The 27796-nt window shown below is 40.5% G+C and overlaps 1 protein-coding gene across 14 annotated transcripts in view; it reads right to left on the reverse strand.

Moving 5' to 3' along the window:
* The window catches only part of SETBP1 (SET binding protein 1), a 266895-nt gene that overhangs the window by 50790 nt on the left and 188309 nt on the right, over positions 1-27796 (reverse strand). For 2 of the 14 annotated variants that reach the window (XM_065046918.1, XM_065046921.1), the window contains one exon: positions 8-26329. The exons of the other annotated variants lie outside the window; for them this stretch is intronic. In XM_065046918.1, coding sequence (XP_064902990.1) covers positions 26250-26329 — 80 coding nt within the window. In that variant the 3' untranslated portion in view covers positions 8-26249. Of the gene's footprint in view, positions 1-7; positions 26330-27796 lie in introns of those variants that run through there. 14 annotated transcript variants of the gene reach the window in all.

Genomic DNA, 27796 nt, shown 5'->3' on the forward strand with positions numbered 1-27796 from the left:
CTGCAATAAGAGGCAAATTTCTAACAGTGCAGATTTCTTAGAAGAAGGGTAAACCCTCCACTTTTATACCTTGCCAGACTACCTCCTCCCATTCAATATCAAGCTAAGAAGGTTCATTTAAATAGTAAACATGAGTCACTCTATAGGACAAGAGGAAATGGCCCCAGGTGGCATCAGGGGAGGTTTAGATTGGACATTAGGAAAAAAAAACCTTTATGGAAAGGGTTGTCAGGCATTGGAACAGGCTGCCCAGGGCAGTGGTGGAGTCACCATCCCTGGAGGGGTTTAAAAGGCATTTTGATGGGGTTTTCAGGGACATGGTTTAGTGCTAGAGTTAGGTTACGGTTGGACTTGATGATCCTGAGGGTCTCTTCCAACCAAAATGGTTCTGTGATCCTATGATTCTAACCTGTGCTGGAGTATCTAGGTGGTGGGTTTGGTTTGTGCTTTGCAGCAGGTCACCACAGATGATCCTAAAAACCTCTTCAATCTGTAAACCTCAGACCCAGGTTCCCTGAGGACAGTCTCAGCACCAGATGCTCAGCTTGATGCCTTCTCATAAATAACATTAAGGGTAAGTGCAAGTCACAGTGTGGACACAAAACCAGAAACCAAACACTGAAATAAACACCAGGTACTTGATCAATAGTAATTATTAATATATATATTCTCTGATAGCGACCTGGACAAGCTGTGACCAAGTCTATACAGGAAGATATTAACATTAACACCATTCCACCTTTCAGGAAACACAGTAAAACCCACAGTGGAAAGGCACAAGGTAATAATCGCTTGGCTGGAAACAATATGATTGCAAAGCAGCATCTGTATACCCATTGTCTAGGCAAAAAACAACCCATATCTTTTGGAGAAAGTATCTCTGATAAAAGCATCAGTCACCCCATGAGCAAAAGTAATGTACTGACTTGGTCCTAGTAGATGATGTGAAACAGTAAGGTATCTAGGATGAAGGCTGCAGCAATGAAATAATATCTACCACACATGCAGAGAGGAGATGTATTTAAGAACCACAGAAAAAAAAAGAATATGTGGAAATATGAAGAATGCATGTCACTCTTGACTCGTAAGGCACAAGAGCCTCAAAGAGTTATGGAGGAAAAGTGCTACTGCAGAACAAAGTCTTGTTTTATTACCACAATTATTGATCCAATTAGTGGGGTTTTTTTTAAAGCAGCACATGGCCATTTTCCTCATCTTTTGCTGGTAACCAAATCTCCTTCCTCCTTCTTACCCTTACTGGTTTACTGTTATTGGCTTTAAATTAAGTCAGCAAAACGATGGCATTTTTTTCAGCCTAACTGGTTAAATGCAGAAGCATAAAATGAACGGTGCCAAATCATATCCTCAAAGCTGATTAAAAGTAATCCTGCAGATGCTAAATATGGATTACCACAGCAATTACTGAAAATTCATAACCTTGCTAAAAAGGCATTCTAATGGAGTTCTGCAGCACACTATACTTAAAGGCTGCTTACTTTTTAAAAACAATTTGGAATATAATGTGTGGAAATGTGGTCTTATACAAGCTTCATCCAGTTCTGAATACAAAATTGTTTGTGGCTATTGAGATCTCTCTCCTGGTATCTGACACCACCACAAACAGTGTTTTGGCTATCTCTGTCAGCTATTTGACCAAATCCGACCCACATTATATCCTCATTATATCTCTTTTATGGTTTAAAAAGGTTTGAAATCTATTTAATTCCTAATTTAAGACCATTTCATACTATATGTCACTCTAGGGCAAAGAACTTTATTGCATCAAGGTCTGTATGCTCAAGTCTGCCTACTACACAGACTCCATTTACCACTGTTACACCCTGTCACCAGTGATAATCTAATGAGCAAGAATCTGACAGTTTTAACCCACAACATCTAAATAATATATGTGAACACAGCAATTATAAAAAGCTTTCCATATCCCTTCTTTAACGCAGATTTAGAATTGTTTTCAGTTATGGTTAGATCTGTGCTGAGCTTCAGCAAATTCTTACACTGACAACTCTGCTACAACTATCATTCTCACCAAGCAACAGTGGTCAAAGTTGTCTTTTCCATGTCTGAGCTCAGATGGAAAGAGAACATAGTCTCCCAGCTTCAGAAATGTAGAAAAAACAGCTGGGGAATGGATAAGTGCTGCTCTGTATTTTGCTGACTGTTCTGGCAACACAACTCTGTTGACAACAGCAGAGAACTATGAATATAACTACAGTAGGTTGTTGCTGTCTCACTGAAGTTCATTTAACAAGACTGAAGATTTGTGTTTTTCTCTTTCTTTTTCTCATAATAAAAAACCAAATAATTGCGACTTAACTCTATTTTGTCTAAGTGGATAAAGTTCTTAAAGATTTTACTCAATATATGAGGAGATTTTATAGTTGTAGCCTGTTTTTCTTATAATCTCCACTTAACCTGAAGAAATAGTAAAAATTAATATGAATAATCCATGCATGAAAAAAACAGTGCTTTGGTTCACCTTGCAGCATTCCTAGGTAAAAGTAGTACAGGAGGGAAGAACAGAGATTAAATAATCTGATCTAAAGTTTGATTAAGGTTAATATATTCTGTCCTTCCTTCTCCTAGTGACTTGAAGGCAAATGGGATACATTTGCAAGTTTTGAAATCAGATGACTTCATCATTTTCCATTCCCTGATAAAGGAAATGTTACTCTACATATGGGGGAAACTGATTACGAAGGTACAAATACTTTCCCCTTATCTACCATCAGTCCCTGGATGTCATATTGAAATGTGATCCCTCTACATAAGTCTGATAGTATCAAAGCAAACAAGAAAGCAGTATGTTTCAGCTGATAAAACCATCCTTCCTGTAATAACAAATGAATTTCATGAATCATATGCTAAAAAAAAAAAAAGAAAAAAAAAGAAAAAAAACCCACTAGCCTAAGGTATTTCTCTTCACACTTTCTGCCCTCTCCTAGTGCCCACTGGTTGCAATTACATGCTCCCAGTAGATCAGGTTGCTGATGGTACCAGTCCCACCAGCAACTAGATAACAAATAAGCTCTTTGCTGTCTTTCACCAGCTCAGGTTCCCAAGGAGACAGGTCACTAATGAGAACTTCCAATACAGGCTCTAGAGAGGGAAGGCCCGAAATTGCCCTCCTTAAGCAGGATCTGTTTTTCTTTCTATGCACTTCCAAAAGCACTAATCGATTTGAGACCTGAGGACTTATTTTCACCTCCCACTCCTTTCAGTCTGTGTTCAGTCTCCTCTACGCAGAAGATGCAAAGCTAATGAAGTTAAAAAGTTAACTTAGATTTTTTCCAGCCTGACAATGTATTGCTCAAAAGAGTTACTTCGTGTGTGTGCCTGTTGAGGGAAGAGGAAAGGCTTTTAATTATATCTGAAAAGGATTATTCCCATCGCTACAGAAGGGCTCTTGACATTTTTTGAAGACTAGGCATCTTCTGTTGCACCAGCAATGAAGTGTGTACGACACAAACAGAGCATGTTGCCTTTCCTAGTTGGTAAAATGACCCATGCTGCTAATGGCAAAGCCCTCAAAGCTTTCTGTTTAGTAGGTTCCTACAGAAATACAGATCAATAGCTCCAATTTGATTCTCGCCAGTTTGTAAAAACAGTATAATTCATATGTCTGCTGTCAACACAATCGTTATCTCTGATCCAAACAATTTGTTTGTTATTTGTTCAGAAAAAAAAAGCCTCTGAGCATTCAGATTAATCTAAAAAAGCTACTCTTTCAAACTACTCTGCCTCTACTGTGCTTCATAATCTTTTTGCCCTCTCTTCTATGCAGTTATCACACAGAAATACAATTACTTATTATTCTCTTCTACTAAAAAAAAAAAAAAAAAAAAAAGAGAATTTGAATGATTCCTTCTACTAATAGTGATTTTAAATAGTAGATAGATTTTAATATTGGATACAGGTACTTCTTCTGAATGATAAGAGCATACGCTGCAGGAGATCATATTGGGACACTGTAAGGTGTTTAAGGAGAAAAAACATAGAAAGAATGACGTAAGTTTTGATTTGCAGGGAAACATTAAATTAATTACTTAAGACCAAGTAAGTGATGACTAAAAGTAGAGATGATAACAATCTTCAGGTGTTTGATGGAGACAAACATGAAGAGGAAGGGTTTTTCCTAAGGTCATCCAAAGGGTAAAAGTAGCAGCAATGCTAGATGGACAAGATAAATTAATAGGTTTTCTCCTCCTCTAAATATGATTCTATTACATTAAAACAGAGAAGCTACAGAGAAATACTGAATCAATTTCTAACCCAGACCTTGTCTGACAGATTAAACAGTATAGTAGATTGTAATTTCTTCTTTTGTAGCCAAATGTTAATTAGATTCTTTGCAGCTGTCTGCATATCCTTCTGAGTTGGTTGATGAGCGCAATGACAATATGAGCTGATTCAAGAATAGAGAGAAACTTCCTTATGAAGGATAATGGCACATTTGAAACACAGGCTGGTCCCACCGAAATACAAAACCCACAAGTATGCAGTGCCTCTGTTCCATATTTTATACCACGTGCACATGGCTTTGCTGCACTGACAGGCTTCCAATAATCTATGAATTGCATCTCCTCCACCAACACAGCTATCAAGCACTAAAACAACACAAAACAAAAAAACAAAAGCAAAAGCAAAAACCAAACCAAACCAACAACAACAAAAAAGAAAAATTGGAAGCTAATAGATTTTTTTCCTATCTTTTTCAACTAGTCATAAGACATAGTCAAGTCAGTCAACACTTCTGAACCTTCCTCACACATCTGTAAAATAAGAAAACACTACATCTCTTGTTAGCTTGCTGTTGGCAAAACCTCAGAGTGTCCTTGGCTAAACATTACTGAGGTGAAAACTATTATGCCACTATATCAGTGTCAGTTCCATTCATTCCCCAGCATTTTGTCATTTTCCTGGTTCTTTAGCCAAGTAATAAACTGGAGATAGAGGTCTCTGTCGAATTATCTTGTTCTAGAATTGTCTAGAAAACAGCTCTTTCAGATGTAATTTTGTCTTGATAATATTAAAGGTAGGAATTAAAGTTCAGATTAGAAACAAAATGATTAATTGATTTTTTATAAATTTATTATAAAATGATAAAATACTAAGAATGGGTTTAAAATTCAATTTTGTGTTTCTTCTTTTAGACTAAATTACCTGAAATCACTATTAGAACATATAGTCCACCCACCTAAATCTTAGGTCCAGAATTTTGACATGTAACTTTCCACTGAAAAGAACGAAACTTCATGCTTAAGTGCTCTGCTTGGCTTTGAAAACTTCACCTTTTATTTAAAAAGCTAGCACAGTGTTTACATAACAGACTGAAACAACTTTAGCTGCAACTGTAGATTTAGAATAAATGATATATATATTAAAGATTTGAGGCACGACTTTTAAAGCATGTTCTACTGTGTGCTCATGAACAGCCATGGACAGAAATCAGGGCAGGTGAGGGAGCTGGTATCACCTTCAAATCAATGAAATAGATATCCAGTTGTCATAATTTCCACTTGCAGTTTATTTTGACAGCAGTTAGTTCTGGGGATAATGCCTAAAAAACATTCTTCAGAGGATGAATACTGAAGCAGCTACGTTTCTTTCCATAAGTCTGATGTTTTGTCCTTTTAAAATAATGAAATTAGACCTCAGATCTGAAAAATGATCCTGTAGTGGAAAGAGAATGGAATATATGATCTAATAAGTTCTATGACTCTTACTTATGATCTGATTGCCAGCCAAATATAAATTCTTCTTTAAAATCAAATCTGATCTTTTTCATTAGATCAAAAAATTACTTGAAATGTGACTCTTCAAGAGGAACAAAATTTTATTTTTGCACTTTGCTGATACAGCTTCTGCTTGAGCACTGTTCTTGTGATAACCACATAAAGCATTCCTGCTCAAAGGTTCTGTTATTGTCAAGGAGATGAATTATAAAACAACTTTATATTGTACAATCTGCAGATTTTATTGACAAAGGTGTCAGGAGCAGAAGAACTGGGAGTCTCTCTGCTTGTCATGGGATAAATAAGAGGATCTTCAGAGCTCTTAGCTTTATTCAATTTGTTTAGATACAAGTTGACTGTGAGCATTGATTCGATGCGAGACCGGCTATGGATTTTTAGGTAGGTACATACACAGTGGGAAGTAATAGATGGCTCTAAAGAGAGTACAAGGCTGCAATTCACTCAGGAAGCTGCAGAGATCATGCAAGTCCAGCTGTGTAAGCATGCTGGATCAAAAGCAGACAGGTCTGATCCTCCAACAGAAGTATTTTCTCCTCCCACTCCAGCAACTAAATATTCCTTGATCACCTCTCCCATGAAGGGACAACAAGACAGGTCATATTTCTCCGCTAGAAAGTCTCCATTCATATCTCCTAATTCTTTAAAATTTAGTTTTCCACATGTGTGCTCAACAAGCAGTAGCTGAATCACAAAGTTCCAGATAATTTGCTGTCTATGACATGTCGAAGCATGAGGCTAACACAATACTTTGCTCTCTAACTGTCTGGTTTCTGCTACAACACAATGTCTTTTCCTCATTCATGTGTCACCCAGACAGTCTGCCACTTCCCTAGAGACAGAGTTATTGACTTCATATCTGTCTAAAAAGCACTAGTTTGCTGAGGGCACCCTGCAAAGCAGGTGCAGTTAATGTGAATGCCCAAGTAAAAAACATGATTCAAAGCTCTCATCCCACATTATCATGAATAAACCTAGTCCTGAACACTCTTATTGCCTTCAGGCAGAAGCACCCTTGGGAGTCACCCCATCAGAAGTCCAAACCCAGTGCGCGTTTCTCTAGGTAAGTGAAAGTAAACATACAAGTCAGTGGCAATTCATTGCTAAGATGGTGGCTCAATGAGAAGAAGATCAAACTCTAAAAGATGATTCAAGATCTTTTCCTGAAAGAATAGTCTTTTAGGAACAGTGGAAGCTCCCCCTGCATTTCTCTGCTAACCGAGCTTATAAAGTATTTCTGCTGGGTAAGTGCAATAGTGCTGTCGCAAAGATGGATGGAGCCTAGTGCAGAAGATGAGGAAAGAGGTAAGGGAGGGTCGGATTACTCTCAGATTCCAGTCACCTAAAAGTTATCTAATCTTAACCAGTCAGCTGGTCTGCCTCTGTAAAGACAGGTAACTGTCACGTTGATTCAAATCTTTGGTCATATCTCCAAGAGGATCTTAACTGCAAACCAACTCATTTCAGGCTGAAAATCCATTACCTTACAATTTTCAGTATCAAGGTGGATGGGATTTGGTCTGAAATCTCTGGAATAAAGGACTGCTGCCTTAGGCTTTTGAGCCATGTAGGCACCATGTGTTGTATGTGTTATCAGGCTTTGACATTTCATAACCCATGCAAGATAGTTCCAACTTATCCCTTGTTACTTGGCATACAGTTGAAGTCATTAAAAATGGAAATACTCTGAAGCCTTTTAGTGGTAATGGTACTTGAAACATAAAAGCCCTCCTTTATTCTTGTTAGAAATCTCTGGATTTGCACTAGTATAAATTACTTGTTCAGCACTAGCAGAATTTTTGGCTTAATATAACACTGGAAAGAGAATAAATTTAGGATTTTTTTTTTCTTAGAAATTGTTTTCATTCAGCCAGATTTCCAGCTAATTCTATTTCTTTTTCAATTCCCAGTGATTATGAGAAACCTGTAGTGTTCTGATCTTTCAAATGTTCTTCACAAAATACTCCAAGGTCTTTATCTTACAGATAAGTCTGTTCTTCTGTTTTATTATTTGTTCAGGCAGTTATTCTGAACTAAGAGTTCAAACACTGTGTTTCTCATTGCTAGAGTAAGCTGAAAGGGAAAAGGCAACTATCACTTTTCCTTACTGGGGTGAACTGTCTCAATAAAAAGCTAAAATAGAAAATGGATTTAAACTTGTATGATCCACTAAATATAACTTCACGGGTTGTTTTCAAGTATTCTGACAATTTTCCAGCATCATCTAGTTTCAAAATAACAGATCATTAAAACAAAGCCGTGAGAATGCTATCAGCTGATTGCTAAAGAGTAGTGAAGTAGGAAATCTGGCTCCTATTGCTAGATATAACACAGGTTTGGGAAAGCCATTTAGCATCTTTGAATCTTGCCAGTGTTTCATAGAAGGATGTTGAAGAAATCCAGGCTGGACCAGTGCCCACTTTCCAGCATCAGCAGCACTGAGTCACTGATGTTGGAAATGCTGAAGGTCTCCCCACGGCAGATGGAAATACAGAACACCAATAAATCATAATACAGAGATGCTCATCTTTTAAGGACAGGAATCACATTTCACTCAATATCTTTTTATCAAGCCAAGTGATTTGTGTGTGAATACATGCTAACAGGCACTTAGTCTTGATCTATAATCTTTGAGAAATGGAGCATCTTCACTGTGGTGATCACAGTCATACCTTCATTATCATCTTGGCTAGCTCTTTAATCCCTTCGGCCACATTTAGGTCCTGAGTCTGGAGCTGAATCACAGCCCTTTTCTTCAAAGTGGAGATCCTTCTGCATTCCATCAGTAGAGTAACATCCTGAATTCTCTATGTAAATGGTGGCTGCTCTCTGTGGTTAACCCGTCACAGCATTTTCCACTGGTTTTCCATATGGTTCTCAAATTAAACACTTCTGTACTATCTTCCATGTTTTTTTTTATACTCCAGTGCAGTTTCCTCTAATCACTCACACACTTGTTGCCCTGTTTGCCTTCTAACTCTTCCTTTTCTGTAGTACCTACAAACCCTTTCAGTTACATCAGACACTGACCAAGACAGTCTCATTGCTCTTGCATCCACCTTTACCTTCTCTCTTTTGTTTCATAATTAGATTACAGAGGGTTTTCATCCCTGACCACCTGGAGTGCCGCACTCAACTCCGGGGTCCGCAGCACAGGACCCACATGGACCTGCTGGAGGGGGGTCAGAGGAGCCACAGGAATGATCCAAGTCTGAAACAGCTCTGCTGGGAGGACAGGCTGAGAGAGGTGGGGTGTTCAGCTGGAGAAGAGAAGGGTCTGGAGAGCCTTTATTGCACCTTTCTGGACTTAAAAGGGGCCTGTGAGAAAGATGGGGACAGACTTTTGAGCAGGGCTTGTTGTGATAGGACAAGGGGTGATGGTTTTAAACTGAAGGAGGGAGATTCAGGCTGGACATGAGGAAGAAATTGTTGCCCTGAGAGTGGTGAGAGCCTGTCCAAGTTTGGCCAGAGACATGGTGGATGAACCATCCCTGGAGACATCCCAGGCCAGGCTGGACAGGGCTCTGAGCAACCTGAGCTGGTGAAGATGTCCCTGCTCACGGCAGGGCTGGCACTGGGGGAGCTTTGGAGGTCCATTCCAACCCAAACTACTCTGTGATTTCATGATTCTATGATAACAGGCTAATTATGATAACAAAAACTGTTGCATACGCGTTCAAGTGTTTGCACTTACAAGTCTTCCCTGTATCTCTGCAGTGCTCTGTTCACTGTGCTCATAAACTTGACAGCAGGTTGTTTTTGCAAGGCAGCCACAAGTGCTGAAGGCCAGGTCAGCTCAACCTTCCCATGGCAGACACCCTTGCTGGAGCAGGTTACCAGGTGCCTGGGACATGCAGCAAATCAAATCTGCAAGAGGTGACTGGTGCTTAATCGTAAATGCAGAGTGAGCACCCAAGCGTGGTAGCCCAGCCACTGGTACAGAAAGTCTCGAAACAGCATCCTGGGGTTTTCATTGCAAAACACTCACCTTGCCTTTGAGTTGCAGTAAAAGCAGCAGTACAGCTCTTGCAAGATACAGCACATCACCAGAGGGTTTCATTCTCTCTTCCTCTCCCACCTTCCTTTTACAATAAGGAACTGAAAGTGTATTTGTAGGAGGAAAGGGCTAATTTGTTTAAGGGAATAAGATTAATGAACTCGTCCCCTTATGAAAATATCCTGTGATTTTTAATAGCCATTAAAACCCCAAAGGATCTGATTTCTTAGGATTTAACTCAAAGGACTTGTTCTGCCTGTAGTAAACGGCCAAGTACTCAATAGATCTGCATTAGCTTTGTAATGATCCTGGTGGCATTTGAAATTATGGCTAGACTGATCTGAGGCATATGGCTTAAGCCGCTAACTCATTGCTTTTTTTCTCTGTTTTTCATTTGGCTTGGTAGCTTCCTGAGGTCCTGAATTCATCCTTGAGGATAATGCAAGCTTTTCCTGGAAGTGAGCGAGCTGTCATGACTTACCTATGTGACATTTAAATGGGGTAAAGAAGGATTACTCTAAATGCCTGACTTAACCCAACTAAAATTTGACCCGGCACATTATATTTCACTGTCATTGTCACATGTGCGGTTTAGTTATTTACACATTGTCATCTGTTTTATTTGGAAAGTTTCAGATATTGAACAAGAGCCAATCTTTAGCCCAAGGCTAACACAACCACCAAGGATGTTCCTAGTACCTCTCTAGAAGCAGTTTACTGACATGCCTTGGTTCTGACGATAATTTTATGCGGTTTTGAAAAAATAGACTTAAGGAAGTGAGAAATGACAAAATTCAGCCTTTTTACAAAAGTGAACCATCATATGTTGATCTAAAATAAACAGCTGAAATCAGCTGCAATAAACTGATGCAAAGGACAGGAAAAGTGGGTCTATCTTCTGCTGAAATGGCTGATAGAATATATATAATATACTTGTCATAAGAGGGAAGGAAGTAAAATGCAACTGTCTTTTCAGCTCTGACATCCAAGTTTTTCCTCCTAGGCAGTGACATAATGTTCTCGGTGAGTGAACATCACTTGAGTCACAGGGCTCCAGTCTGCTGCCTGCGCTACTTTCCTGTACAGCATCATTATGAGTTTTATGGGGTGAAGGAGAAGCACCTTGGACCTCTTTTTCTTTTCACCAGTAGAGATGCTACTGTCAGAGGCTGTGCAGAACATCAGCAAGATGTGCTGTCCATCAGAGATTGTGGTCTTATATTCACGCTCCCAAACTTCCCCATCTCTCTGGCACACTGTCCTCCTCCAAGTCAACCTCCAAGGCAGCTACTGGGGTAGCTCAGTGCCTCCAAAGCACTAATTTTTCTGAGCTCATCACATGTGTGATCATTTCAGCGGGGATGCATCATTAATCACATCTGGAAACAGAGGAATCCTGGAGGGGAAGAGGGAAATCTTCCCAGCATCATTCCTGAAAATGATGTTCTCCTGCTCATGGTACCCCTTCTCTTTCCTGTGGAAGGCATGGCATGACTGTCTCTCCCACATGCTGCAAAGCCTCCCTCTTGCAAAACAGCTCTAACTGGTGCTGCTTAGCAAATCACGGCAGTCACTCATGTTACGTTTATGAGTTACACAACTGACATGCTCATGCAGATGTTGTTTGCAGAATATTGGAGACGATGCCAGCCAGACACTTGGCACCAAGACCCAATGTGGGAGATGAGAAGCTTTCTAGGCTCATTCCTAACATTCATTATTTTTGTATTTAATAAGAAAATTGATGCGACACATCAGGGAGACTGGTCAGTCAGCTGGTATGGAAACTATTAGTGCAGAAAAATGAATAGCCTGGCAGTTAAATGTCTGCAACACCCACACACTCCCTGGAAAAAACTTAGAAATAGGGTTATTCATCTGAATTTATCCAATGGTCCCTGGGCTCCATAACGGTGGTTGAAATTAGCTGAAACATTTTGCGCTACTTGTTGCTGAATCTGGGTACTTTGTGGTGAATAGCCAGTGTTTCTAAGGCAAAATTGTCACAAGTCTTAAGATCCAGCAGGTAGAGCTCGGAAACTTTACAGAAACACTTTTGTGATATGGGGCATTTTCCTGGGAGATCAGCTTCTAATGATGGCTTCGAGGGGGATCTGTTGTGTGATAGGTTTCAGAAAGTCATTTAGTTATAGCAGGTTCTGGAAGACTTTCTTTGTAATTACTGTCTTCCACAGTCACTGTTAGTCACTCTCTACCTCCAGTATGGGCAGTGACTTTAAAATTTGCATAATAAGAAAAGTCTCACTAACAGTGCCTCTTGTCTCTTGGGTTGCTACTTGCACCCAAGTCTCTGTTTCAGACAACACAAATTAAAAACTCAAGTTCATCTTTCATTCTCTTGTACTGTTTTCTTCACATATCTTTGGATGTATCTACACCAATAAATCGACTCTAAAAGCAAGAAGGTGGAAAGGCTTCTATTGCTAGGACTAAATTTCCTGCCCAAAACAAGGTAATCTTACCTGTGTCTTGCTGGCTGAAAATTGTCCCTGGCTCATGACGCCCACTGAGTCATGCTCAGGTGTTATTTGGAGAGAGCTTACCAGTCACAGGCCAGAATGATTAACAACAGCTCAGGAAAATAATTTCCTGTCCCCATTTAATCCACCAGCACAAATGTTGCCTTCAGGTCTGCAGATAACACCATTAAGACCAGTGGATATTGAAGAGATTTGTACTCACACTCATGACAATAAAATTTCCCCCAACTCTTATTTTAGAATGTGATGATTCACCCTCCCAAAGTTGCTTCCTCCCTCTACTGGCTACAGGAGGAGCTCATATAAAAGCTTTCTACTGGTTTTCTAACTTTGGGTGGCTAAAGGTAGATGAAAATTCTATGCTAAAGGATTAAGGACTTCCTCCATTTTTAAATCTGAATGGTATTAAAACTAACCTCGATTTTGTAGGGAATGAAGAAGTCCTACTTAGAACATATGCAGTTCAGTTGTTTCCTGTGAAGTTGCCATATGGCTGGGGAGTGATGGGAAGAAGAAAAATATTGACAGTGATGATATATCTTATTACAGAGCATACGGACCAAATTTTCCTCTCAGTTACACTAGTGAAAATCTGGAGTGAACAGCCCTGTCTCGATAGGAAAATCAGATCAGTCAGTGGATATACAAAGCCAATTATGAGAGTGAAACAAAAGCAAACTTGAGAAACATTATGGTATAGTAAAGAAGATGTGATAGGATGCCAGAAGACAGGAAGTCATTGGACCCAGAACGCTTACTCTTACTTTGAAAAAATCATCCAATCTACAGTAACCACAAGTGGTCAGGATCTTGTTTTATGCCTGAACTTGGCAAACGGAATGAAAGCTGCCCCAAAACATCTGTTCTGGGTTCCAAACATTTATATAGCCCTTTGTTAGAGTACCAAAGATGGCATTACATCAATGGAGAGGAAGCATTGTGGAAGAAAGCAGTACAAGGATGCTAGAGGGAAAAGTCTAAAATTAACACAAGACCTGCGATGTTTTATACACCAAAAATTTTAATATATTCCTTGCTGAACATTCAGCTGATCAAAACTTTAAACCGTATTTGACAGACAAAACCAGTAACTCCTTTAAGGAGAGAGTCCATAGTGCATTCTTATTTCCATACTATTCAGAAATACATTATAAACAACTTAGCAGCAAAAGCTGCAACAACAGCAATGTTTGTCTGCTATGTTACAAAGACATGAAGGCAAATGTAGCTAAGGAGACTTCTGGAAATATAATGGAAAGTATATTTACTCAATAATAATTGCCTATGGTTTATTTGAAACTTACTCTTGCAACTAACTAGCAAGAGAACTGTTTTCGATTCAGGATTCTTTTCAGCCTGTGTACAATAATCATAAATATATAGTTTTTTTGGACCTATATGACAGGATGATGCCATTCATGTAAACCAGAAGAAGTAAACAGCAAGAATTCAGTCAGACAAATAAAAAACCTGATGAACCCAAACAGAATTACCATCAACAATTCTGCAGAAAAAAAGAGTTAAACTGCAACTTAATAAATAAACTCTGTATATTTTTTCTTGGAGGCCTATAAAGACTGAGGTTTTGCAAATGAGTTCAAAGACAAACTACAGCCGACTCAGTGTCCGCAGTTTCTTTGGAAGCAGCATGGAACATTTGGCCAGAAGAAACGGTGCCAACTATCCAGTGCAAAGCCTATACTTTAATTTGCAAAAGCAAAAAGCTGTGATTTATACCTCTGAAAGGAAGAAGTAAAAAAAAAAAAAAAAAAAAACCAAAAAACCTCAAACAAATCTAACAGTACATTCTGTGTAGGTTTATTATTTTGCCAACAGTTTGTGGGTTGGATGATGAGGTACGTTCCTGAAGGTTAGACATCATGATTTTTTTAAAACAAACAAAACAGCAGGAAAAATCAAAATTCCCCTAAAGCAGAGGCAGTCCTTGTGAAAGTTTAGAGCTGTTATGGCTCCCCCTTGGCTCTTTTTTTTTAAAAATTAAAATTCATCAACCAATAGCGTTAATCAGCTTTGACTCACAGGCAGCATTTTTGCTTCCAGTTGAGGACAATTAGAGGCACAGTGTCAACTGGTCATTTATTAGGTTATGTAAAGCTCTGTGGGTACACATTGTTTTTTGTGACATCAAAAAATTCTCATGAAAAATGGTGCTGTTACATGTAGACATCCCCTAGTTTTTAGTTCAGCAGAGGCTAGGTAGTGTTTTGGAGTATAAATGCACACTGAAAGTGAGTAGTGTATTTCCACTGACAAGTGAAAATGAAGTGAGGTGGATTGTGAGCTATTAGTCTATTTGTTCAAACCTGTTAGTATCAATTGTATTATGGCTAAAGGAATGGGGTCTTGATCTACATACATTAAATGGTGAAATTTGAGAAGATAAAGATTTGGTCCTTCATAATTATCGTGAGAATATTGCTATCAAATGATCGTCCAACACGATTTCTTCAGGCCTCCTTAACTATCAAAAGTTCCTTAATAGCTGTCTTTAGTAGGCGATCCACAGATACATTCATGTTAGAGTTTTAAGAAATTATTTGAAATCCGGCAGGATGTTATGATTAAAAATGGAATATTGTTTCTCAGAGAAGAATCTTTTCATTGCTTTGACTTCTCCTGGGCACCAAAGGCCTATTATAAGACTGCAAATTAGAAGTCAAAATAAATATATCAACATTGTGCAATAAAACAGCCCTGCCAACAAATAAAAAAAGCACATGGAAACCCAAGGGATGAAACAATGTCATTCCACAGCCTGAAAAATATCACTTATTGCTGAAAAAAGACACAGGTTGCACATTGTTAAACAGTTCTGGATTTTCTAGCAGTCAGTCCAGAAAATCTATTTCTTTAAACTTGTTTTTAAGGTATATTTTATAATACTCATTAGAATAAGACAAATTTGGGAAACAATAAACTACATTTAGAGCAATTCTGGGTACCTGTCCTAATGCTACTCACAGTCTTCTGGTCCCCAGAATGTGTGTTGGATTTCAGCACACCACTATGCAACTATCTGTCCCCTCCTTAGAGGCAGCTCTCTATTAGTGAATAAATGAATTTTCTTTGCAAACTTCATCTTCTTGGGCAACACCCAGGGCAGAAGACGTTTAGGTAATGTAAAGGTATCTTTCTCCAGATCCTAGCTAGTATAAATTAGGATGTGTCCTCATTGAAATTTTAGCTCTGCCCACAGTTTCTCTCCACTGAGCCTCATATACTAGGAATCATTGCTATTGCTCTGGAGCTGGTTTCCGTGAGCGCTCCCATCCTTAATGTTTTTGTTCCTGATAGACTGGTCACATTTCAACTTTCACTTCCTGTGGCAGGATTTATCAAAAGTATTATGAAGACGAAAAAAACCTCAGACGTTTCTGAAGTGCAGGTGATAAGAGTATTTACTATTACGCTGTGAGAGAAAAGAAAGAGATATAAAAAGTGATTCACAAGGACAAAAGCCAAACTGTTAATCAGGGGAAGGAGGAAGAGAAGCCTTCCACAGATACATTGTGCTGTTTTCGTCTTCTGCAGGCCTTCTCTCCCACATTCTTTGGATGGGATACCAGATGAGGTAGATGCAGTACAGCAATTACGTTCTTCTGATACATGGTAATTGAATAAAACACAGAAGTGCAGTACATCAAGTTGACACATGCTTACAGAAATACATGTGGCTGATCAGTCTTCATGGCAACTGGATTTTTCTTATTTGTGTGAAATTCACAGACTGCATCTTCTTCCTCCTTTTCTTTTATTAATTTTTTTCCTTTTCAATAATGTATTATTTTCTAGGACAATTTAAACCAAGATTATGCCCCACTGGCAAATTTTCCTATAGGAATGTGGTAGTCATCAAGAGAGCAACGTTATTTAGATGAAATAAGATTCTCTAAGGAACCCCTTAAGAGCTGAAAAATCTATTTAGTTCCTACTGAAATGTAACCTGACTTGTGATTTGGTCTCTTAAAGTAAAATATTAGGGATGCTTTATAGATCTAGAGCATTTCTCGTTATGAGAAAGAGAAGATCACTGCTTTCTTAGGCTATCAATTTATATTTCTGAGGCAGCAATAATTTTTCCAGTGAATTCCACATTCCCTGTCTTTACTTGTTTTAACCAAGGCAAGAATTACAAAATGATGCTATGCTGACAGGACCTAAAAATAAAGTCGCCTGGCAACTGTGTTAAAATAAGCACTGCTACTAGCTTGATGTAAATAGGAGGGGAACTATATCCTAAAAATGACTTCTGTTGCCTCTGGGCATAGTCACCCAGGTGGAGAAATGGCACCTGCTCTTCTTTATGTCATTTATAAATTCTTGGGGGAAAAATCTCTGGAGACCACATCCCTATCTGTAGAGAAGAGGTCAGTGCTGCTCTATTTCTGTCTTTGGTATCTCTGCATAACTTTGAGGTTGATGCTGCAATAAGAATTACTGACACTCATGCACAGTGATGTATTTAAGTCTGTTGCAATTAGCTGTCTCTCGCTCTGACACCGACCTTCTGGCATTAGACCTCCCTGCACCTTGGTTTATTTGCCCGTGAAATGAGGGTAAAGATAGTGACCTCTCTCGTAAAACCAGTCTGGGATTTACTGCTGAAAAGCATGACATACAAATCAATTAGAATATTTAATACCTAACAGCATATGTAATGAGAGCACAAAATCTACTGGCTTGTCAGGTCTTATTGAGAGACACATTCTCATGACACTCACTTCTGTCTGAACTTGACTCAAAGTGGACAGTCTACATGAAAGTCTTTTGACTGCTGGACAGTTCATGTAAGTAAAATTTTACTTGACCTTCAGGGCATCTCTTATGTCCTGAATTAGGAATTACCCAGGGGGGGCAAATGTAAATCACATCTTTGACAGGACATAAGAGGGCCATGAAGCTAGTAAAGCGTTTGGAGGGGAAGCTGTATGAGGAGCCGCTAGTGTCACTTGGTTTGTTCAGCCTGTAAGAGACTGAGGGGAGAGCTCGTGGTGGCTACAGCTACAGCTACACCATGGTGGCTACAGAGGAGAGGCAGGACTGAGCTCTTCTCTCTGGTGACTAACAACAGAACCCGAGGGAATGGCAGGAAGATGCGCCAGGGCAGGGTCAGATTTGACATGAGAAAAAGGTTCTTCACCCAGAGGGTGCTGGACACTGGAACAGGTGCCCCAGGGAGGTGTCACCGCCCCAAGCCTGACAGTGTTCAAGAACTGACAACTGACAAGACTGGACAACGTCCTCGGACACATGGTGTGAACTGTGGGTTGTCCTGTGCAGGGACAGGAGATGGACTTGGTGATCCTTGTGGGTCCCTTCCAACTCAGGACATTATATGATTCTGTGGTTCTATGGTAAGACATAAGAATGATAATAACAGACAGGATTATCTTGATTTTAGTAATGGGTTGTAAAAATGAATATTCTTCTGTGGAGGGGTCAGTACTAAAGAACAGTTCATTCAGTTCAATTTAGTGTACTGCACTGTATCAGACAAGGCATGAGGGCTGAGTAGCAATGCCAATAGCCCTCCTGCACACTGTCAAGAGCAACAGAAGCTGGCAGTACCATTATATCCCCATGCAAAGAGCTGCTCCTCAGGCAGGAGACCTGTTGACAGAACTACACCAGCTATCTGCATGGCATCCAGATACATTCTCCTGAGGTCATCTCTTTCTGGTGTCTATCTGAATAGTGTCATCCCTTAGATGTTTAGTGTTATCACCTGGACTTACACTGTTTAGTGGGTGCCCTTCTCTCCTGTCTTTACCTTGCGGCATTGGCCTGTGTTTCACACAGCAGCGGAGGCAAAGTGCTTAGCAAGTAAGCTTATAGCATTCTTCATTAAGAATTTACATACAGAGAAAATTAAACCTGACTAGGAACCTAATGGGCTACTTTGTAATTTGATGAAACAATGTTAGCTACCAAGGGACTTACTCGAAGGAGTTCTGTGTGCTAATCTGATGCTAAGAACCAGAAGGACTTTGGGAATACCAGTGTCACTTGGAGGTCTTGCCCATCTTTGAAACTGCATGGCTATAATTAACATCAATCATACTAGAGAAATGGGAGACCAAAAGTTTTTTAGGGGACTGCACTGCTCAGGATGAGTACTTGTGCTAGCCAACACTGTCACGGGGGAGTAATCAGGTCTTCTGTAAATCTTAGTAGGACTCTCACATCTCCAGCTACCTTCTCATACATCTTGCTTGAACACTTAGTGCTGGGTGACTGAAAACTCCAGTATGGATGGGGTAACACTTAGAAACTAAAAAAAAAAAGGGGGATCTGCCAGCACTTTGGCCAGCAGTCTTGGAGTGAGAAGTAACATCTCTTCCCTGGAACATTTTAACCAGTGTAAATATATCAATTATATCAACAATTCAAATAGGCTTCTTCATGATTCATGATGAATCAGAAGATGCATCTGCCCTGCTCTGTGCTCAGGTATGGTGTGAAAGTGAAGTATAATGTGCCATCAAGTCATAACAATACACTTAGTTTATAGACCTCATTTCACTTCCAACATTTCAAAGCCTTGCCAGTATTAATTAATTAAAATCTTGCAACAGCAATTTGAGTTGGGCAAGGACTATTATATCATTATATCTGTCAGTAAATGTGGAGACCCTGAAGGCTAGATTGAGAATGCCTGCTTTAGACACCCAATTTATTTGTTGCAACATCTAAAAAATGTAGGTGCTTGGCTTCAGCAAAATGATTCAGATCACTTAAGGCAGGTGCCTACGCAAACTACACGAGCAATGCAGAGACGGATGCCTCTGAAGTGGCACCCAAGTCATGCTCAAATGTTTCTCCACCAACTGAATGGTGACCTATGAGTCCTTTGTGGGATGATTTAGTGTGGTTGCATGCAGCCACCCAGGTGTAGGCACTAGGAAATATTATCCTCAGGAGTGTGGCTGGCTAAGTGCTTAATTCAAGGCTCAACAGTGTGCAATCCTACTTACATGGGAATCAAAATGCAAATTCTCCTCTGAAGGCCAAGCACCTTTGCTGTGGGATAAGTGAGAGAAGGAAGCATAAGATATGAATGGTTTGAGCACTTATCCAGAAAATAGAAAACTAAGAGATCTAGGTTGTCTAGTCCAAGGGGGTGCGATCCAGCATTTCCACTTGCTCAGACTATACCAAGATACTGGTAGTTCGGAGTGGAGGCATTGCCTCCTCTTCCTGAAAGTCAACTGCTCAACAATCAAAAGTGTAAGACTGAGAAGCAAGAGAAGAGGAAAGGTTTCAGCCCAGTGGAAGAGGAGGTCTTTTGCTTGTAAATCTTTTATTTTAGAGCTCTGTCAGATAAACAGCATGAGTTGAATTAGGCCAGAGAACAGACCTTCCCTCATGCCCTAGGCTTAGCTGGCGCTTAGTAGTCCCCGAGTATTCTTACACTGCCAGACTGACTTGTCCCTGTCCTGTATCTTGGTATCCACGTCCTCAGCACTCTCTACCTGTCAGTTGGCCATTAGGGAGCCGTTCATTCCATCCAAGAGGAAAGCTGGGCATGAACAAGATGACAGCATTCTCCAGGATCTTCTCCAGGCGTGGTGTGGACATGCACAACTCAACTTTGCCTCTTCACTTCATGTAATATTATGATGCTAGTCAGAAGTCCCAAAACCACAGTATCCCTTCTGTCACTCCCAGAGCTCACAGGAAGAAGATGGCTGCATAAAAACCTCTATTTTGACATTTGTATTAGGAAAACAAAACAAAACAAATCAGAAATAACTATAATTTTACTCTAGGACTACAGGGAGATATTGCCCAGTGGACATCAGGATCAAATACTGTGCAGCATGGATCGATCTGCCTGCTCCAGATGATCCCAGCTCTCAACTGTGTGAACACAAGCCAGCCTTGCAACAAGCAGTCCAGAGGCATAGATTCTCTGGTTTGGTCCACAAAACCAGTATAAGCCTGTCCCAAATTCCTCTTACTGAGATGTTCCATGCTAGTTCAATGTCACCTAAAAGCGGTGTGTTCAGTCAGGCCACAACATAATGAAGTGGGCCCTTTTCAACACTTTGGGAGGTATTAGAACCTCCTCACCCACTTGTGAGTCATGATGGACACCTAGGAGTTGTCAATCACTGAACACATGCAAAGCCATATGCTTATGTGTATAAGTTACTCTTAAATCCAAAACACAATGTCTAGATTTATATACATACTCAGTCTGTTGGGGATGCAGATTCTTCAGATGAAATGGACTTAGACACATCCGGTTTGTTTTCATGGGAACTTAAGTTGACTAGTAGATGGTCTAAATCACATCTACTGACTTCTTCAAACTATGCAGCATCTCAGAAACAGAGCTGAGAAACAGACTCAGGAGTCCTGAACCTAGGCTTGAGCCTGATTTATTATCATTTTTACCTGCTAGGGATTTCTTTGATCTCACCGAGACTCTCCACTGACTAGAAGTAGAGAAGGAGAATTTGGGTTAATGCATCCTGTTCTACCCCCTTTTTAAGACAACAGTGGCTCCTATTAGTGTTTTAGCAGTTAGTCCTTTTATGCAAGCAGTTGCACAGCTGACTTGGCTAAACTTTTAATGGGTATGCTTTTAGTGTGGGAGGAAATGTTTAAGCACTGCTTATTGTTACTTAGAATTACACACCCAAATGCCATAGCTCCATCCAGAGTTCCCAAGCATCTAGCTGCTTTTCTATCTACCACAGCACACTATATCACAAATAAGATCTTCCTTACCGCCTAAAGTAATGTCATGATGCGCTGTAGGAGCCAAAGAATGCTGGGTTTGCAAAACACATGCATTGCTTCAGATTGCAATGAATTAATTTAAGAGGAGATCAGGCAACAGCCATTAATTTCAGTGCAATAGATTTCTTTGCCCTTCTTATTTACCAAGATGTTGTCTCACCAAATCAAATCAATGAAATTACAACAGATCATCCAGCATACAGAAAACAGCCAATATCTGCCTAGCATCTTGGATAGGTACCCCTTTATCAAATGCCTTCAGTTTCTGCCCTGCCACATCTCTACCATTCAGTCTGTTCTGTTGGAAATAGAAAAATTAACGTTTTCCAGTGTGCTTGGCTGAGTCAGAAGCTCTTTTGGGCAGTCGTGCACAGGCACACGTATTGACTGCCCTGCTAGCAGTAAATTTGGCCCCACCATGCCAAAGGAGATGTGCTATTGTCCTTGAGTGCACTTCTGGAGGCCACGTGTGGGGTGTACACAACTCCACCCTCGGCTGAGGTGGGAAACTTGTTCAAAGTGGTTTTGAGGTTTTGTTAAGAAGCAAAACAGGAAATGTGCATGAATCTGGTATTTAACTGCTTTTTTAACTTGTTGCTCTCCCAGAGTTGATTTTTTTTTTTTTTAAACAGCAAATAAATAAACATCAGAATGACAAACATTCTGCAACTGACCCTGTCCCAGTTCTGGGATAAGCCCAAGGTTTTACTGGTACAAACTAGAGTTCAGGCAGCAAAGAGAACCTGGAGTGGTCCACGGATTTTTTCTTTTTTAAGCAAACTAAGCAACTCAGAGACTGTGTCAACTTTCTTAAGTGCTCTTTATGCCAACTAATCATAGTTGGCACAGAAAACAATGCTGACTATTGCTCCCTTCCCTGCCTACACTGGAGGTGAGGAAGGCCAAAGACAGAGAGCTGAAACAGCAGCTCTGTGCCATCTGGAGAGACTCCGTATCCTCAGCCCGGCTGCTTGGGAGCAGGGGTAGGACCACTGAGTTGCTGCTAAAAATCACTCAAAAGGAAAATGAATATGTCAATGGAGTGAGGAGCATCAATATGCTGGCACCCATATGCAGTACGATTGCTGAGGGCATCTCATGCTCTTGTCCCTTTTGTCAACCAATCTTCCCTCTGGCAACTGTGAAAATCATAAGAAACAGGTTTGTAGTCTTAGTAATGTGGGTTCTCCCCAGCCCTGAGAAAGCTATGGTGAAACCACCAAGTCATCTTGGGGAGACTGCCAAGGAGCCCAGTAATGAGAAAGCCATCACTGCTGGCCTTGATGTGGGACCTAGTAGCAAAAATCTCCACCACCAGAGCTGCAAACCACTCTGCTTTGTGGTACGCTGCTGATTCACAGTCCACAACACTACTAAGCAAACCCTACCTAGATGTCTCCACAACTCTGTCTCTAGTGTTGCATAATGATGGGTTCGGGTCAGATTCTGTGATGAGATATGGTGTTGTCATTCACAAACAATTGAACTAAAAAAAGTGAGTTATTGATAGATATAGTACAAACTGGCTGAGCTCTATCTTGCTATTTGGATCAACCAGACAAGTTTTTCACAGTGTGCTCCCAGTTTATTTAAGCTGCCTGTGTATGCTGCATAATGCTCCAGCATCACTTTTCCTGCTGCTCCAGCATCACTCTGACATCAGCACTTTGATTTGATTTTCTGTCACTGTTCTTGCAGATTAAATTTCAACCAGTGACCTACGGCTTGATAGCTCATTATCAAATCCCTCTGAGGTATCTAGTCCTGCCCTTGCTTGACAGTTAACTCCTGAAGCCTCCTGAAATCAGTACCTCCCCATGTGAAAGTTTGGTCAGACTCAGTGCTGCTGCAAAAGCCTACAGGGATCCATGTCCAGCTGCATGTTTTCAATGACAAATCACTAACGATTCCTATTATGACTCCTTAGGCCTTTTCAAGTCTTTGAGGTTGTGTAAGAACTCCTCCATGGACAGTCAAAGGTTTCCTTTCCCACCCCTCCCCTCAGCTTTTCATCTATAGGGGAATTATTCTAACTTCCTTCTTGGTGAAACTTTAAAACAGGGTGGTTTTACTTCTTTTGTTACTCAGCACCATTATTGCAATCAGGCAGACTAATGCAGCTGAGTTAATGCTCTCTCTGTTTTCTTTTGCTGTGATACATTAATATAAAACTCTCAGTAGGCAGTGGGAATGGAGAAACTGCCTAAGATCATGCTCTGGAGGTTATAGACCCCAACTCTCTCTTTTGAAGTTGGGTCTGATGGAATGCAGGTTGTCCTGAGTGTATTATGATCCCACTCACCAGCATACAGCTTGAGCTCAGCTTCTTCTGTGCCCAGCTTTGGGTCACATTGACTGGCAGGTTAATACTAAAGACACAGACGTTGCTTTACTTGCTCCATGCATCTGAGAAAATGTCTTACCTTGTAACTAGATTTTCAGTGCCTTCAGGCAAGAAATTTTATTGTGTATAGTCCAGTGCTATGGTACGCACTTTTCCTTCTAACTCTTCTTAAACTGTCACTTAAATATCTAGAATGTGCACTGTCAAAATCTTAACCCACCATTTTCATTCAACCTAAGAAAATCTCTACAAATACCAAATCAAGCAAGTAGAGCACAGCCACAAGGACATTGACGGGTTCCTGCTGAAGCCCCAGATGGGACTTCCCAGCCTCACACTCTCTTTTCGCCTTGACACAAAATTCACTCAAGAAGACAACCTAACCAGTTTCAGTGGGGAGACTCTTGATTTATGCTGGGCTGAGACGAGAATCCGGCCATGATTCTTTATTGCCAAGAGCCCAGCAGAAGCCAATTGTGTGTGATGTGAAGCTGCTGCACACCCAACGTGGAATCTGCACAATTCCATACACCAGCAGTGGTCTAAATAAAAACTTCAAACAAGACATTCTGGCATTGGCCAGAAAGAGTGAAGATAAATAGCTGGAAGCCGCCAAGTTGCAAAGGAAGAACAACTTGACTGTTGGACAGAGAGCAAAGTAAGAGGCAGAAATTAGGCAGGGTGCTGGGAGGCTTGTAACACTCAAAAAAAGAAAAGAGGTCACAGTATTTAATTTGATTAATTCATCACTGGTCCAAAAGACTTTGTACTGAGCCTCAGGCAGTGTAATAAACATACAATCATTAAGAAAGGAAATAAAAGATTGGTTGGGTGGTAAATAATCCAGCTCCCTCTCCCACTCCAGCTTCCCTCTTGTTCCTTCTCTCCTTGGTCAGTGCAAAAATTGGAAGCAACATAGTAAACAAGCGGTAGCATCAAAACAAAACAACACAGCTCACTGTATTTCAAATGCCTTGGTCAAAACACTTTCAAGGAAAGCTTTGACTTGCTTTCCCCATCATTCTTGTTTTCCCTCAACAGCCCATTCCTCTAGGAAATGCCCTGAGCAGAATGGAGCAACAGTCATGCTAGCTTGGCCTCCTCTCCCCAGAACTGCCAGCAGAATTAGTGTAAAACAACAAGAAGGATGTTTATCCTAAGTGGGTCAGATAATGCTTTTGGAGGTCATTTTAGCAGTTTTGGTTGTACTCCTAAGCATCCAGGGACCCAAACAGTTGTTTTGATGAATGTAATTGTATTTAAAAATAATGGTATTTTGTAAAACTCCAATGCTGACTTTTATGGGCCAGATGGCACACTCACCCCATTACTGTACAATGCCTGTCCCTCACCACAGGACACAGTGGGAGGGCACAACCTTCTCACTGACACAGGTGATGAAAAATTGTTGCAGCTGCTCGAATCTATACAGGAGCCTGGGGTGCCCAAGGAAACCATGACAGATGCAGGACTGGGGAAAAGGAGGGTGACTAATGCTCTATACATTATCTGGGAGTGAAGTTCATGCATGGCTCTTTTCCACCCACTTCAAGCTCTACCACTGCTGCCACACTGTACTCGCTGGGCGTTGCTGCATATCAGACCTTACCACGGCTCTGTACAGCAGGAAACTGCTTTTATCCCATTTTTCCCAGACCAACACCGAAGTTTACAGTAACCTAGACAGTTTTCTGAAGTCACAGGAGAAAGCTATGGTATGGAAGATGGGTCTACAAACCCTGGAACATGCATCAAACTTCTCAACATCTGTGCACACGCTGCCATATGACAGCAAGATACCACTGGGTCAAATGCCACTATTGAAGAAAGCAAGGTTACTTATGTGTGTGAATTGGTATCTGATTAACTTTGTTCATCACCTGCTTGTCACTTCCCCTTCCTTGTTCCAACATGGAAAGGTGCATCCATAAGTAAATATGCAGGATCCAGTTAGTATAGACATTCATATCACATCTTTGAGCCGGTCAGGTGGAAAAATGTCCATAATTTATAGTGCTGGACCACTGTTTCATGTATTACTGAAGTAATGTGTTGACTGCAGAGTAATGAATCAACACTGTGATTCTGGAACTACATAAAAAATATTGTTCATAGAAAATATTATTATACAAAATTCAGCAAAATTTGATTAATAGGCAGTTGTGTAATCTTATTTGCCTGCATCTTACATATGTATTCAGGAGAACAAATATGGTTACCCACTACTGAAGTACAGATCTTTTTTGAGAGTAAAACTGTGTCTGATTAAGGCTTCATGATAATAGTCCAGAACTACATATGCTGTTTCTTAAAAACAAACAAACTAATAAACAAAAAAAACATCCCTCTCAAACCAAAACAAAGTCATGGTGGCTTGGCTAACATGTCACCGTGCTTGCTTTTGCACATAGCAAGTCCTGTTTTAAATCACACTAATGCATTTGACTTCTGAGAGAGGATAAATCAGACATTTATTCAGTGCTGTGTGGCAGTGGACCATACCAGCAGGAAACTGAGCTGTGGAGGGGAGTTTTGTCAGGGAAGAAATCTCATCTGGATAAATGACACTTGTCAGCCGAGCATGGTTACTTATGTGTGTGTTGTACTGACATCAGAGGAATGCTGTTCATTTGGTTATTGTCACTTTTCTTCCTCTCCTCCAGTATTCCTCCTGTTCTCCCTTTGGAAGGCTTAATCACCAAATGTAAGGCTTTTTAACAGGAACAAGGGCACTTCCAACATAAAAACTTTAGAAAGTAACTTTACATAAATACAACATACAGTCATGCATTTAATAAGCATAGTTTCCATTTGTATACACAGACAGCAGAGCACTTCTGCTCCCCTTGAAGACGTAGGGCCAAACACTACTCACTGTGTGATGTCCATCCTCCACCTAAAGCTGATGCTGATTCCTTCAGAGTTAAACCAGCACCACACAGACTAGCTGAGGAGGAAAGGTCAAATCAGAAGAAGCACTGCTGGACTTCGAAGGGGGAAGGTGTGGTGGAATTGTAGGTAAGTTAAGAATTACTTTGTAAAGCTCATTTGTCATGCTGACTATCCAGCATTCGGAGACTGATGATTACTGCCTTCCTAATAGATGCATATGATTAACCTGATACTCCTGTAAATTTACTGTGCATGGTGTCTGTGTTATATCTGATGAAATCCACGTACTTATTACTTGCTCTTTGAGCCATGGTGCCCAATATGCAAGCAAGGCAGTCTTTGCTTGTATAATCATGGATGTAAACAGAAAGAGGCAGAAAAACTGCGAGCACAAAGTAGCATAGCCCTTGATTAGTCTCACTACAATGAAAAGCAGAAATACAGTTCTGTGTATAGTGACTTTTGACTTCTGCTTCACCCCCAGCTACATTTTGGCCTGCAAAGATTGTAACTAGGAAACAATCAGGTTGTATACATAAATTGCCATCTTATCTACATACCTTAAAATGTTAAATGTGCTTTTACTCATTTGGCCTCCTAAGTCAATAAGGAAGAGGTAACCATTCCTACTTTTTTTCCAAGGCACAAGCTATGTCATCAAAACTGATCATCAGCAATGCAAGTCTCTCCTTCAGCATTGTGTATGAGAGCAAAGCAGGGAGGTACATGCAAGGAGATGTGCAGTTAGCTATGAGGACCTCTTTAAAACATAGCTCTGCTCTCAATCTCCCCAGCACAGCTGTGGCACCATTCTGTGGCCTCTCCCTGGGTCCATCACCTGGGGCTTTAGTAACTACTGGAGAGCAGATTAAAGGATCAGCCATGCAGCTGTGGATGTGCCAGAGGGGCTACAACATCATTTTGCAAATGCATGAGGTGTACCTTTGGCTTCAGGAAGTGGAAGGATGGAGTCAACTGAGTCAACACTTGGTGCACACAACTTGAAAGTTCAGTTTAGGTCAGGTGTCAGACTCATTTTCACTGGGGGGCTGCATCAGCCTTGCAGTTGCTTTCAAAGGGCCGAATGTAATTTTAGGACTGTAGAAATGTAGGAGTGGTTACATTTATACAGTCCTAAAATTACATTCGGCCCTTCAAAGGCAACTGCAAGGCTGATGCGGCCCCTGGAGAAAATGAGTTTAACAGTTATGGTTTAGAATGTGCCCAAGTGACAGTATGACTCTGGGAAGGCAGGAGCTGAAGTGCCTTTTACTGTATCCTTGCCTATAGGTCAGACTAATGCCACTGGACTAGTCTTCTGCATTAGCCAAACAGGAAAACAGGGCGTAATTAACTTTGATTAATCAGTCTTTCTAAATGCAGGAGGGTTAGATGCACACAAGGAATTCTACAAAAATAGAAATTTCAGAAAAATGCAGCAGGAAGAGACTGGTTATGGGGAGTGGATGGGAAAAATGGTGGGAAGGGTTGTTAATTAGTGTTTATGGAAAGGATTGCAGTC

The sequence above is a fragment of the Columba livia genome, chromosome Z, assembly GCF_036013475.1.
Source record: "Columba livia isolate bColLiv1 breed racing homer chromosome Z, bColLiv1.pat.W.v2, whole genome shotgun sequence".
NCBI classification, from domain to species: Eukaryota; Metazoa; Chordata; class Aves; order Columbiformes; family Columbidae; genus Columba; species Columba livia.